General features: G+C 38.9%; 1 protein-coding gene across 1 annotated transcript; it reads right to left on the bottom strand.

Annotated features, from left to right (window-relative positions):
* Positions 1 to 2,753: 2,753 nt before the first annotated feature.
* On the bottom strand, positions 2,754 to 13,260 carry LOC117371262 (E3 SUMO-protein ligase CBX4-like). The gene is made up of 5 exons (XM_033966907.2): positions 12,896 to 13,260; positions 12,643 to 12,686; positions 12,154 to 12,219; positions 8,114 to 8,180; positions 2,754 to 5,742 (listed from the first exon to the last, which is right to left on the bottom strand). The coding sequence occupies exons 1-5, from the start codon at positions 12,962 to 12,964 to the stop codon at positions 4,384 to 4,386; spliced, it is 1,605 nt and encodes a 534-aa protein (XP_033822798.1). The 5' UTR covers positions 12,965 to 13,260; the 3' UTR covers positions 2,754 to 4,383.
* Positions 13,261 to 14,025: the final 765 nt, after the last annotated feature.

Genomic DNA, 14,025 nt, shown 5'->3' with positions numbered 1-14,025 from the left:
GTTTTCACTTTGCACGAGGAGCACAGAAAAGCGCTGCGTACATGCATTTCGTTTGTGAGATAATTCCGTGCGCGCTAATAACCTTGAGCACGAGCAGACAGAGGAAGATGGGCGCTGCCGCGCGCTGGATGCTATTGGTCTTCGTGCGCTGCACTGCAGCACGCGGCCGCGGCAGACTCCATTGGTTGGCTTGTATCTGGGCAAGAAGCGAGTTCTCGCTTTCATGTGAGGGCAGCCCTGGCACAAAGACTACATTTCTCTTGAGCGAGAATGGCAGGGTGTGTTTAAGTCAATTCTTTAGGCATCAAAGCACGACGCACATGCGGTAACGATTATAGACAAAGGATATTCGTCTTTAGATTTTGATTTTAGTCGTTTAATGTATAGCTAGAGTCCGTGCTCCTATAGATGGTCTGTGCGTTTGGCCAGGGTCAGGCCTGTCCTCCTCATGTCCTATAACTCGCCTTGTTTTATATGATCTCACTGACGGTATCGAGAAGCTCTAGATCCAGTCATCGAGACATCGAGGTTTCGTTGTTTGGCCTGAAGACCATCATCTGTGTAGGCCATGAGTCAATCTATTCAGGCTGTTCAACGGAATACTGAACACGCGCGGTCACAGTGCCATCACACGGGCTTCTTTCTCCTGTGTATGAAGCACCGCGTGCCTCTCAGTCCCAGTCTGTATCGCACCAGCCCTGACTCACGTTTCGGTTGATATTGTTCATCATTTTAAGGAGAATGAAAAAGACCAAAGGATGCTGGATTTGCAATCATAGCGCACTAATCCCATGTTCATGTAAAGCCTGGATCTATACATCTCCAGAGGGCCATGGCTGGATTCTCGTGAGATGACCACACGTTAATAGGCCTACCTCTTGTTTTGTAACCGCTCTATTTGTTATCTCCTTTATTCTATCTCGACTCCCTAAATGAACGTTTGTTAGAAGCTGTGGTCCTGGACAAACACCTGAACATCTCAAATAGACCGGGACTGGTGGCCTGTGGGACAGTTATGGAATTTTCACTTTGTGGTTACAGAGCGCCACTGATGCGCTTCTGAGCTTCTCCTGGACGTTGTTCTTCTGAAAACTGGGTGGTAACGATTTTGTTTATTCAGACAGGTTAAAAAAAAAAAAGACAAGCGCTGGTCCCCGTGGGTTCCTGAAAGCAGTTTATATAGTCTCTCTAATGCGTGAAAATGCATTTTTTTAATCCATATACCTGTATGTGAGTAGAATCGTTCTGCAGTGGCGAGATGTGTCTGTGCGCAAAACAGACGCGGACTAAGCCCCTTGTGACTGGACAAAGTTCTTTCTTATCGGGTCTTGTCTTTGGGATTTACTCAAGAGCGCGTTTGACACGAACAGCTGCTCACGTTGACTGATATCAATTTCAAAGAAAGTTTGACCAGAATTAGTCTCTGCCATTATTAAACCATTTTTACTTGACTTACTTTTTAAGGACGTTTTAATTTGCATCTCATAAAAATCGATAATGCCAAATGATTGAACGTGGTTTTGTGATGAGCGACACAGAGAGGCAGGTTTACGCTGATTTAACCGGTGGTAAAAAGACTTTGGGGGCCACACACACTCTTTTTTTTTTAGTTAGGCTGCCTTATCTTGTACTTTAAAGGTCTTAAATCTACTGTAGTGTTTCTCAAACTGTGGTAGGCTTACATGTAGTGACACGGGCCCCTCTGTAGTTTGGTTTCAAATAAAACAAATAGTCTACTCAAACCATTCAATCTATTCATCTATTAAGACGTGATCAAGTCTAATTTTGGACAATATTTAGCCCAAATTGAAGTAGACATGATGTAGTCTGGTTTAGATCCTGGTTTTAGGTGGTACTTGGTGGTACATTCAACTCCAACATTGTGTCAGATGCCTTATTTTACTAGCCTACATAATGTATAAAATACACAAATACTTCTTCACAGAAAAAGTTGCCTAATTTGCGATAAAATTTCTTTATAACCTGGACAACTAAAGAATATCATGTGGGCCTGGACCGTTTGGCAGATTTCTATGGCTGTTATGTTTTGAGGCCTCTTAATGCATGTAGGCCTACAGACAGTACGCCCAGCTTTATGTCGAAGGTCTAATCATCTCATTAGTTTACCTGCAGCATAGAAGAATACCCATCTGTATGGAGTCTATTGTGATTAGTGCAGTTTTCATGTTGGCTAGAGTTACTCTCCACACGAAACATTGGTGTGACCTGGCTGTCACTACAGCCCACACGTACAAATAGCAGGTCTGAAAATAGCCATGAGAGGCTCTGTAATAATCCTCACTGCCTCCACTGCCACAAATAGTGTCTCACTCTCATCGCTCCAAACCAGGTGAGACTTTTAGCTAACTTTTATATCATGGATATTTTACAACCCTACAAATATCTTAAATATGATGTGACTAAAAATGAAAACTGAACACAGACAAATACATTAGGCCTAAGAACTGAAAAAGTAAAAGTATTTGCTTAACCTTTAAGAACTAAATAGGCCTTATATGAGTCCAATCATGTGGTGCATATGGTAGGCCTAACAGTGATGTAGGATAACAATTCAAACACTAAACCAATATGATTGTAACGGCTAAAGCATCATGGAGACTCCACTGGACATTTAGTCTATATAGATTTTCCAGTAGATCACCTTTTAACACCATTTAACACAAATCATTCAAACCCCATATAATACACAAACACAGACAAATACTTGCAAAGACCTTTTATTATTGCAAAATGCCTTCAAATAGCAGTATTGGTTCATTCTGGTAGAGCAAGTTAGAACAACAGTGAACGCTTTTCAGAAGAAATTAACAAACTGAAGAGGAAGTATGACACATGATTGCAAAGCTGATGGTATCAAAAGAACCATTTGAAATCACCAGTAGAAGAGATAAAGGGGAACTATATAATTGGTTAGGTGCCATTATTTTTGCCTGGAATGTTTCACAAAATGGAACAAAACATAACAATTGACATGGAGACAAGCAGGTGACACCCTCAAAAGTACATACTGTAGATTTCTTGGCAATAAAACCACATATAATTGAATAAACAAAAGACAGATTTGTTTATACACTACTGTGGAACATTCCAGGCAAAGCAAACGTTTTCACGAGTCAAGCAGATAATTAACCACCCACCAGAAAAGTTACATGGTACACCTTTAAATAAGGCATGGTCACCATTATATCTGCAGATTTTATGGTTTGAATGCCCATGGTATTCATCATTTTATTGTACAGATCTGATTGTTACACACTTATATATATATGGGGGAAAAAAATAATTGTGAAGGAGTTTTTTCACTTTGATCAGTGAAAGTGACTCATTAACGGAGGGACTTTTTCAGAATATGGCTTTCAAAACAGCCCACTATTAGATTGTTTTATTAAATTATGACAAACCTCATATATTTAAGTTGTAATGTAATACAAGTCATGATTTAAACAAAAGTAAATAGAATAAATAGTACGTTTGGAAGTGACTTGTGCTATAAGAATCAGACTTAAAGATTCAAACTACACCTGCAGATGTAAATTTAAACAGATTTTTTTTTTTTTTTTTTTAGAGAAAACTAGACTTTGCCATCCACAAACATTGCAAATTAACATCAATATTTACTTACACAGCAGCATCCAACCCCATACTTCACACTATAACAGTGTCATTTACCATGTTTCAATAGATTTATTTTTTCTTTTACAAAATTGACATCTGAGAGGAATATATAAACCAAACATAGAAAAGTTAAAGTATGTACAGGAATAAGTGCAACTTTGTCTAAGATTCTGTACTTTTAAGTTAGTTGAGCTTCATTTGTACGAGTTGAAATCTGATACTGCATGTGATAGACCTCCAGAAATAACACCCGGCAGAGCTTATGAGAAATACTATGGAAATTATACTAAATCAAAGAGTTTAGCCTTGTATTCAAACTTTACAAAAAAGTTCATTTGTACATTCAAGCATCAATATGCAAGTACTGTGCCAGGAAAGATATTTGCCTTCTTTTCAATTTCTTATATTTTTGCATTGATCGAGAGAAATCAAAAGACATCCAAACATTACATACATTTATTATTTCATTAGATTATACAATGGCAAAAAGCTATCAATACCTACTTTTGGTCTATGTGCAGAAGTTATTCAAATTAAAACAGCAAAGCAATAGTTAATAGAAAAACCAAACAACTGTTAAGTTTTGGACAGTAAAAAGTTATACTGATAGGTGTCTGAAAAATTCTCAGGAGACCAAAACCAACTTAACTTAATTCAGGGGGATAACAGAACAAATATGCAAAAATACAAGAAACCCAGAAGGCTGCATATACTTTTCCCTTCACTCTACGGAGTTAGCATGGTTAGCTATGCCGTCACAAACTCCTTAAACGTCACGGTGAGGCAGTTTGTCGTGATATCTGTGATCACAATGTTTCCGAGAAAGGGCTGAAAAGAGGGAAAGTGCACGTCTTTCCTTTTGTCATGATCGCTCAGAGATAAAGGCCTGATATTCTCTTCCTCTGTTTGCTGTGCGATGCTTTGGGATTGGGTTTCCGTCTCTGCAGGCGATTGTGTTTCAGTTAACTCTACGCCCTCAGGTTGTGCTGCCTCAACAAAGTCCACTGTTGATAGTCTAGACTTAGATCTGTCCATACTCAAGTCCATCGGTTCATCTTGGTATCCGCAGTCGGGTAATAACTGACTGTCAGGGAGAGTTGGGGTTATAATTGGGGGAGACGGGGAGCGGGAGGGGATAAGAGTCCTCAGATATCTCTTTCTAGGTCCGTTTTGATCTGTGTCCATTTCGGAAAGATGGCGTTTGAATGTTGTAGGTGCGCTTTGGCTGACTTCTTTCTCTGCCGTATCTGAAGGCGAGGAGACCGGATTAGTTGTGGTTGTCAACCCTAAAGCCTCATCCGCAAGAAGCTGGCCGTGACCTTTGACCTCAACATGTTTATCCTGCTCCGTCACAGTTGGCTCCATTTTGGAAATCTCCTCCTTTTTCCCTTTTAGGCAGTCCCCGTTGTCAAGTCCTAAAGTCGATTTGTCTTTGGATAATTTTGTAAATCCATTCATGAGTCCGAGTTTTTTCACAAGTTTCATTTTCTCGATATGGTTCTCTGTGCTGCTGTCCGGTACTTGCTTTTCAGAGTCACCTTTCATTTTATCCGATTTGATGCCGTTTTCTATATATTTGCTCATAACGATCACAATCCTTCCATTTTTATTTTTATTTTTGACAATTTTTAGTTTCCCGTTGCGGACATCGTTGCTCTGCGTTACAATGTCCTCCTTTGGTTTCACCTTTTCAATGTCTTTGTGCCCATTTAAATCCGCTGGAAGCTTTTTTAACTCCATCGTAATATCCTTTATTTTAGTTAAGCAGCCAGACTCTTTATCCCGCACCCACTTTTGTTGCAGAACAGGGGGAAGATTGTACCCCTTATTGGATAAATCCGGGACTTTCACTTCTTTGGGCTTGACGAAAACAGTCTCGTGATTTTTGATTTCCGGTTGGTAGTGGTGGTGCTTCTTGCTGTTGAGTTGATAGTAAAATTTCTTGCCACTTGATTGGTCGGTCTCACGGTCCTGGGACAGTGGCTGGTATGGGTGGTGCTTTTTGCCGTTTAGCTGGTACTGCATCTGAATAGAGTTGGACTTCTGTTGGCTCTCCTCCTCGCAAATATCAGCCAAAATGTTGGATCTCCGGGCGAATGAGGGGACCTATGAAAAATGAAAGAGGGAATAATTAAAAGATCTGGACAGACAAACACATTGACAGACTGGCAAACAAAAGCACAACTACAGAAAACATTATAAAAATCTAAAACTGCAGTGTGGGTGTTACTAATGGTAGAATGAACAATGAGGTGGTATTCTGAAGTTCTGGGTCAAGTCTGTAACTTTTCTGATAGAATGTTCCACAGTAGAGCAGTAAACTTGTATTTTAAGGCGTTTCTATTGCTCAGAAACATCTGGGAAAAACACATTCTTACTGTGAGTGGGCTCGCCTATCCACAGATCTGGCCAGTAACTCTTGTCTGCATGGATGTAGATTAGTTTAATGCCATACTGTCAACAATTTCTATAGAGACAAGCACCAAAAAAAACCCATACATATTTCACTTTTAAGCCCTAGTTTTGTAGTATGTTTTCAGTTGGATTGTGGGTCTCTACATGTTGATTGATGATTTTATTTAATAATGTCAGTTTTCCTTGAATAACTTTTTGTTTTTTCATTTCTTTCTTGATTAAATACAATCAATCAATGTTAATGTCTGGCATCAAAACATTTGAAGACACATAAATAAAACCATTCTAGAAAATCTGAAGATCCTTTTTGGTAATTTAGGTTCATATAAAAGCTATACCACACGTACACCATTTGAAAGCACAAAATGTGTCTAATAAAGGCCTACACTCCCATTAGAATACACTATGAATCATTTCAATAGTGCAAAGGTACAGTACAAAGGCTGACCCATGAAAAATGAATAGATTTGTCTTGTGATTGAGTCGGGCTGTCGGGAGCTGTAAAGATGTGTCTAGACAACAACAAAACGCCATGTTTCAAATGAGGCCCACGAGGATGTGCTCAGAAATCGTGTGCGGAATGTATGAAGAACTTTGTCTCCACTGTCCTCTTACTGACGCCAGGGGAAGTCCAGGTTTTGGGAAGTAACACAAACAGATTTTAACACATTGTCAGATTCTACAGTTTGTTTTCAGAATGCGCATGCACAGCTGCTAAAAATAGATTGTGACATCACATTACAAAGCTTTATGGGGATACCCCTTAGACAAAACAAAAGCAAAGCATACAATTTCTGGTTTTACAATTTGTTTAAATGTAGATGTGCCATGTGCTGGTTTATGTCTCTAACATGTGACATCATCCAATGCTTTTTTGAATTACTGCTTCTGAAGATGTAACTCTCCAATGTTAGCCCTTCTTTTCATCCCAACCAAATGTAAATACATGGAATTTTCCCAATTTGAGTACAATCTATGGCAAATTCATCTTGTAAGATCTTGTTGCACAAGATCTTGTCCTGTTCCTATGTAAGACCAATATGAATGTATTGTATCCATCCATCAATCACATATATAATATTTTTAATCATCATATCGCCTGGCCTTATCATTTTGCATTGAATTTGAATTTTTGACAAACGTATTATCCAGATTAACCAAATTTGTGACCTGCTCTATGTAGTAGTAAGATCTTGGGGCCACCCTGCACACCGCTCGTGGTCCTGGGACTCTCTCTGTGAAATGTTGCACTATGGGTTTGGACAAAGTGTCTCCTGCTGGCCTGACCTCAGCTCAGAGGAATGTCACTGTGGCTTTGTGTCCCCTCACTGACTTTATCCCATGTGTTACACAAACACCCTCCTGAGGGGAACAAACACTGCTCTCTGGGGTTCCCTTTGCCTTTCAAGACAGAATGGATACGTTTATATTTGGCAACTGCAAGATCTGAGATAAACCCCCATCCGTTTTCAGTACATGTCATATTATAGGCAATTAATGACTGAACTGTTCCACGTTGGCTGTATCTTCAGTTATCACAACAAAGTATTGTAATCGATCCATTATTATTTGAATATAGATTTAACATCAGGTGATGATTTTGGATTCGATTGATGTTTATAGTATGTACGTATAAGATCTTTCACTATGCACAATACAACCTTTGGTTAATTAAAAGGTATCTGATGCCTCACAATATGGCTTTAAACATATCTGTCTCCATAGAAACAAGCAGGAGATGCCACCAGAGCCATGTTACAGGTCAGGTCTGTGGAACGGTGACCTTTGCTCACAATAAGAATAGATGATTTTTAATTTTGAGCAATAAAACCACCTAGAATTGAATAAATGCAAATGAAATAGAATACCATACTGTGGAACATTATAGCAGAGGCAATGACATACCCCCTCAGTTACATAGTGCCCCTTAAAATCTCAATTAGTTTAAATATCCCTAAATCTGGCAAATATCTACAATGATGACTTAAATGCTTCAGAGATGTGAAATCCCTAGTGTTTTACATTTCTAGTTTTAGTAATATCTTTAAATTCTAACCCTCACCTGAACCAGGAGGTGCTTGGGCTTGGGTCCTCTCTTGCGGTAGCCCATGAGCTGCTCCTGTCGCTCCCTGTGGGAAAAGAAAACAGCAGCCAATTAGTGCAGTGTCTCCAGAGATGAGTGTACGTCGCCTGGCAACAACACGTCACGGGTGTCCTCCTCTGGTGCAGGCGCAGACTTCAACAGCTCAGAGGGAGGAGAGGGGGAAGAGGAGGGCGAGGGTAATACAAAAATTTGAACATACCTGTCCTTTTAGGTTCAATCTAAAAACAGCTAGGTTTAAAGAGCATTTAAAAAAAAAATCAAAACACATACTCTTCAGGTCTGTCCAACTTGTATGAGAGTTTAACAAAGCCGAAGGACTGGGAGGGGAAAAGGACCCAGGGTCCAAATAGGGGGAAGGGACCCTCACAAAATCTGCAATATTCATATACACAATATGGGCTCACCAAAATGATTTGTACCCAGGGCCCAGAATTTTGTACAACACTCCTGTTTCAACAAATACATACATGCATACATATTTATTAATTAGATACTCTTGCTTACCTCACACCTAAGACCCAATTAAGACCTAATTACACTCCACTTCAAATCCAAGTTGGAGATTTAATTTCTAAAATCCAAGTATTTCTGAATCTCATCCTGTCTAATCATCATCAAAAAGGTTACATTAACATTTCCTCTAGTAACACCTTTTTAATTAAAGTGCATATGAAAGGAATTCTGGATGGATTATTTTCGTTGATGACATAGGTCGAGATATTCAGTTTAAGAACTCACTGTTACTTCTTATGTTTTTGTACTTTTCACCTGTCATTTTCCCACAAACTACCACTTAAATATTTAGTTCAGGTACTATCTCACTAAAACAACACAGAATTAGAAAAACAAAACCATTCAAGCATTTTAACTTTCAGTCTTACAGTTCGTTTACAGTCACACTGATACCATGTGTTTTTTATACAAGGGGTTCCCAAATTTTTCATGCCGGGACTACTCACATTTTTAAGTAATCTTTCTCATGCCAGATTGATATGTGTCACTCTGAAGTGAGTTCAAAACATAAATCTGAGATGCTCTTGCTGAAAGCGATCGGAAAACACAGAACATCATGACGATTATTTGAATCCGATTGGTGAAAGCGTCACAACAGTGGAACAAGCCAAAAAAAATTAAAAATCAAACTCTTGTTACATCCAGTTGAGAGAAAAGCACAGACATCTGCCCTGTCAAATACACAAAGCTCTTACCTTCTGCACATTTTTCACATACAGAATATTCTGTATTGATGCTAAAATAGGCTGAAGTACATCTGTTGGCGTCGCCATGTTTGTTTTGGTTTGCTTGAGCGCTTCGCATTTGGCTTCCATACAAACCTCAATGCTGCTCTGGGATTTGGTCGCCAACCACCAGTCGGGCCTTATTGCACGCCAAGATGGATTCTCAGTTGTGAACTCACAATTACCGCGAGAATCCATCTTGCTGTGCAAGGTTAAATTTTATGCAACTCATGACTTTTCTCAGCTGTCTTGGCTCTGAGCAGGTCTGACTATAGCAGTAACTCAATACTACAGACAGAATTATGTCAAAGCCCCTCCCCCCTCCTCTCTTCTCTCACATCTAACTCCTCCCTTCTCTCACATCTAATTACAATGACGACTTGGTATATTTTCATAGCCTGGCATTCAGACAATTTGGCTCCCCAGAGAGACTGGCAATTAGTTTCAATAAAGTCACCCCTTCGGAGAGCAAGGTAACAGCTGAAACAGACACAGGCCTATGTGGGTGTTTTGGTTAGCTGTGTGGTTTATTTACTTTGAAGAGAGAGTGACAGAGGACAGAAGCATGTTCATAACAAGTGGGGATGTCTCTAGACTATAGATCTGGTTAACTAATAAATAATAATAATAATAAAGGTGCAGTGTGTAACTTTTCTGGTGGAGGGTCCTTCACTTGCGAGCCTCAATGGAGATGCTACTGCTTTCATCTGAATGTTTTGCAGTACAGTATCAATCCTATCTATCTTTCATATATTCAATTACAGTTGTTTTAATTGCTAAAATGTTTTGCTAAACACTTATTCTTTCTTACTGTGAGTGAGGTCACATCTGACCTAGTTAGGCCTGGTGGCATCACATACTTGTCTCCATGAGGACAGATAAGTTTATTGCCACACAGTGAAACTTTTCTAGAAAAGCAAAGAGTCTCCATTGAGACAAAGCAGTTGATGAACCCTCCACCAGAAAAGTTACATAGTGCAAATTTAAAAGCAAAAATAAGTAATTTAAGTTTAATCTATGCTCCAAAAAAGTAAACCTAATTGTAAAATGTTTTTTTTTTTTTTTTATGAGTGGCCATTTATGTCACTTATCTTTACTTTATCATTCAGTTTGATTTTATACAGCTGTTCAGATACTAGAAAAAATCCACGGTTGTTTGGCTAAGGTGTCATTCACTGTGAAATATCATAAAATTGTGATGATTCTTTTCACAATAAATTGCTAGTAACATGCAAAACACATTTTTGCACAATTTTGAAGTACTCAGAACAAGTACATGAGGTAACTTCAGAGCAAAAACACTTTAGGGTCAATATGGATACTTGCATGTGTCTAAAAGGTTGGTTGGCAAACTTAATGGGGTCATTTGAATTTATTGATGTCTTCTTAAACATCCTTGTCAAACTCACAGCCTATAAAGTCCTGCCCCATAATTAAACACTGGGATGACTGTGGCATATAGATAGCAATGAATTACAAACACAAACCAAATTTTAAGTGACAGAAAATGTAATAAAAATATGATCTAAAGCAAGGAATTTATATTAAAAAAAACTAAACAAAAAACAAAACAAAAAACAAAACATTTATTCAAAGCTTGTTGCTAATTTTGCTAATGCTTAATATCAAAAGCGTTCCACTAGTCTTACCCAAACACTCAACACCCAAAAAACACCCAAAGATGTTTCACACCAGCAGACTAACAACAATTTAATAAGGCATATTTTAAACTGTATTCTTATGTGTGGGTCTTAGAAACACTGTGTTGTTCTTAATAGGCCAAATTACTTGATAAAATCAACTGACTGCTACTCCCAATGTTTAGTATTTCATAGCACATAATTGCATATAATGGGTTCATAATTGGTACACCCAATGGCCAATTAGCCAAACAAGAGCTTGTGTGGGCATTCAGGCAGAGAGAGGTGTCATAGGTAGAGCGCACAGGTGCATCATGTGACCAACACCTGATCACTCTGCACTGACAAATACCAGATCATATGACCCGAAGAAGACAGCAGAAACCGTAGAGAGGGAATTTACGTTGATGACAGTGACCCAAGTTTAACCTGAACCAACAACAACAGCCTTGATCCCAAAGAGTCACTGTGAGATTAGACAGACACTCAGTGAATGGGTCTTAAGTTTAACCCAAGCCAAGATGTTGTCAGGTTAGTATCAACTGTCTAAATGAAGTGAAAAGGTCAGATAAAAGGTCTCCTCCAAGGTCTAACGTATGTTGGTTTAGAAAGTTCAAGGTGTGAATGACATCTTCAGTGCATGAGTCTCGGAATGGTGAAAAATTAAGACTGTTGCCATAGCGATTAACAAACTTAACTTGTATATTTGAAATGGGAAAAAGTCCTCTAAATGTTTCACATAACAGGATGCTGGAAATCCATGCATAGGAGTTATACAGACATGAAAATCCATTTGAGAAAATATGTGGGTTAGATAAGATGAATGACAACAGGTTACTCAAAGTTATAAGTGTAAAACAGGTCTTAAGTGAGTTTTAATAATAGCTTGTAAAGAATGTTTACCTTCTATGTTGTGGATGTTGCTGTCATAACAAAACAAAAAATGTATAAAATATATGTTTACCATTTTGATACAATCAGGAAGTAGGTTCTCTCAACCACAGATCAAATATTTGAAGCACGTGAAGCAGTCAACCTATACTAGGACATGTTTCTACCAGTTTGATGAGTTACTATATTTCCTTTACTGTAAAAGTAGACATTTGATACTGTTTATTACCGGTCTTGAAACGCGTCCAGGAGTCTTGGGTCCAGAATGTTTTCTTCCGGCTCCCACGTGTTGTATCTGAAACATGAACAATCCAAAATAAGAACAGGGTGGCTTACCAGAAGCAGAATGTTACCAATGTTTGACAGAGGTGGTTAGTTTAGCCTCTCTAAAACTCATATTTGCTTTTAATGTTAAGTAAACGTAATGCTAAGGCACTTGCTGTCCCCGGGGGCGCACGTGTAATGTATGTAGCAACTTTTACGCACGGCTGTGGATCGTTCCCTGTTCATATATATGCGCATTTCTACTACACAGTCTTCAATTATGGCATGTCTGTTTCTTAATTGGCACACTGGGGATTGCATACATCGTAAAACTACATCCATCATCGCGTAACCGCCCATAAGCGCAGCCACGCGTGCACAAATAAACCCCACTGTTTTGAATAATAACGAGTTGCTATTTATTTTCTTTTTTTTTATTCATGAGCAGACTTACTTTGGAGACCATCCTCGCCACTTGACCAGATACTCAATCCTCCCCTGTGAACGCACACAAACGGATAATGAGCAAAACACGAGGAGAAGAAGATACTTTACGCAGCAATTTTCACACAGCACTGCACAGTCAGCATAGAAATATTGTGGCTAAAAATGCACATATAATCCATTGGAGCAGAGGCAGCCAAAGCGCGCTCGTTTCGTCCCCCTCTTCTCCGTTACAAATGCCCTTCACAGCTCTAGTGACGAACCTTTCTGCTGCGCTTCTTCTCGATGCTCTCCACCGCAAAGACGTGCTCTCCCGCGGCGGGTAGCTCCATCTTCCCCGTAAGAAAGAAACCCACACTTCAAAATAATCCTTAAGCGTATCCGTATGTCCGTTTCCTCGTTTATATTGTACTCCTTTAGGTTTTTCCCGGTTTGGAAAGCAACCCTGGCACTCTTCTCTCCTCGAGTTTCCAGCGCACCTCTTCCCTCGCGTTACCCTCGGAGTCTGCAGGCGACTTGAGCTGCAGCAGAAAACACTTCATGCAAATCGCAGTGGCAGTGACGTCGAGGGGGCGGTGTCCGGGCGGGGGGTAGTTCCCTTTGACGCTTTCAAGGACCGTGGGATTAAAGGCGATCATGACTTCTCTGCAATTCCAAATAAAAACAACATATAAAAAAGTAACTCGCTTGGAAATGAAAACGTGATTAAGCGAGCTCTTAGTACAACTTCAAAGCCACAACAGCATCTAAAGTGGACTAGCAATCAGACAAATGCCATTAGGTCATACTAATTAGGAATATGTTTTTTTTCACTTAGAAAAAAGTACAAAACAGGTAAGCAAAACCAAGTGGAAAGAAAACAGATGAACAAACTTTAAACTTTAAACCAAATTCCTGATTCTTTGGGTACTTTAGGTTATTAGTGTTGGTATAGTAGACTACAAAGGTCTATAACACTGGCCAATAGGGGTTGTAATTTACGCCTACACACTTAAGGCTAGCTAGTTTAAATAAGAGAAAGGGCATAATAATAAAAAAAAAAACAAAAAACAAAAAAAAAAAACAACAACAACCCAACAACATAAAAATATAAATAAATAAATACATTATTATTATTATTATTATTAATAGCAGACCATTGTTATTGGCTTCATCTTTTATACTAATTGGTTATGTTTAACGGGACATAAGCTCTAATAAAGTTATACAGTTAACAATGAAAGACAATCCCAGTTGGTTTGAGCTTTAAACAGGGTCCACTTAGTTCAAAAACAAGTGGTTTACATTTACAAAGCTTTCTTATAGAGACAGAGACACCTTACAACCCACGACCAATTTGAAATCTATCTATATTTAAATATGACTCCATACACACCTACATCTACCCTCGTTT

This window comes from Periophthalmus magnuspinnatus, chromosome 1, assembly GCF_009829125.3.
Source record: "Periophthalmus magnuspinnatus isolate fPerMag1 chromosome 1, fPerMag1.2.pri, whole genome shotgun sequence".
Classification (NCBI taxonomy): Eukaryota; Metazoa; Chordata; class Actinopteri; order Gobiiformes; family Gobiidae; genus Periophthalmus; species Periophthalmus magnuspinnatus.
Note: the sequence above shows the minus strand (reverse complement) of the source record. Positions and strands in the feature narration are given on the sequence as shown.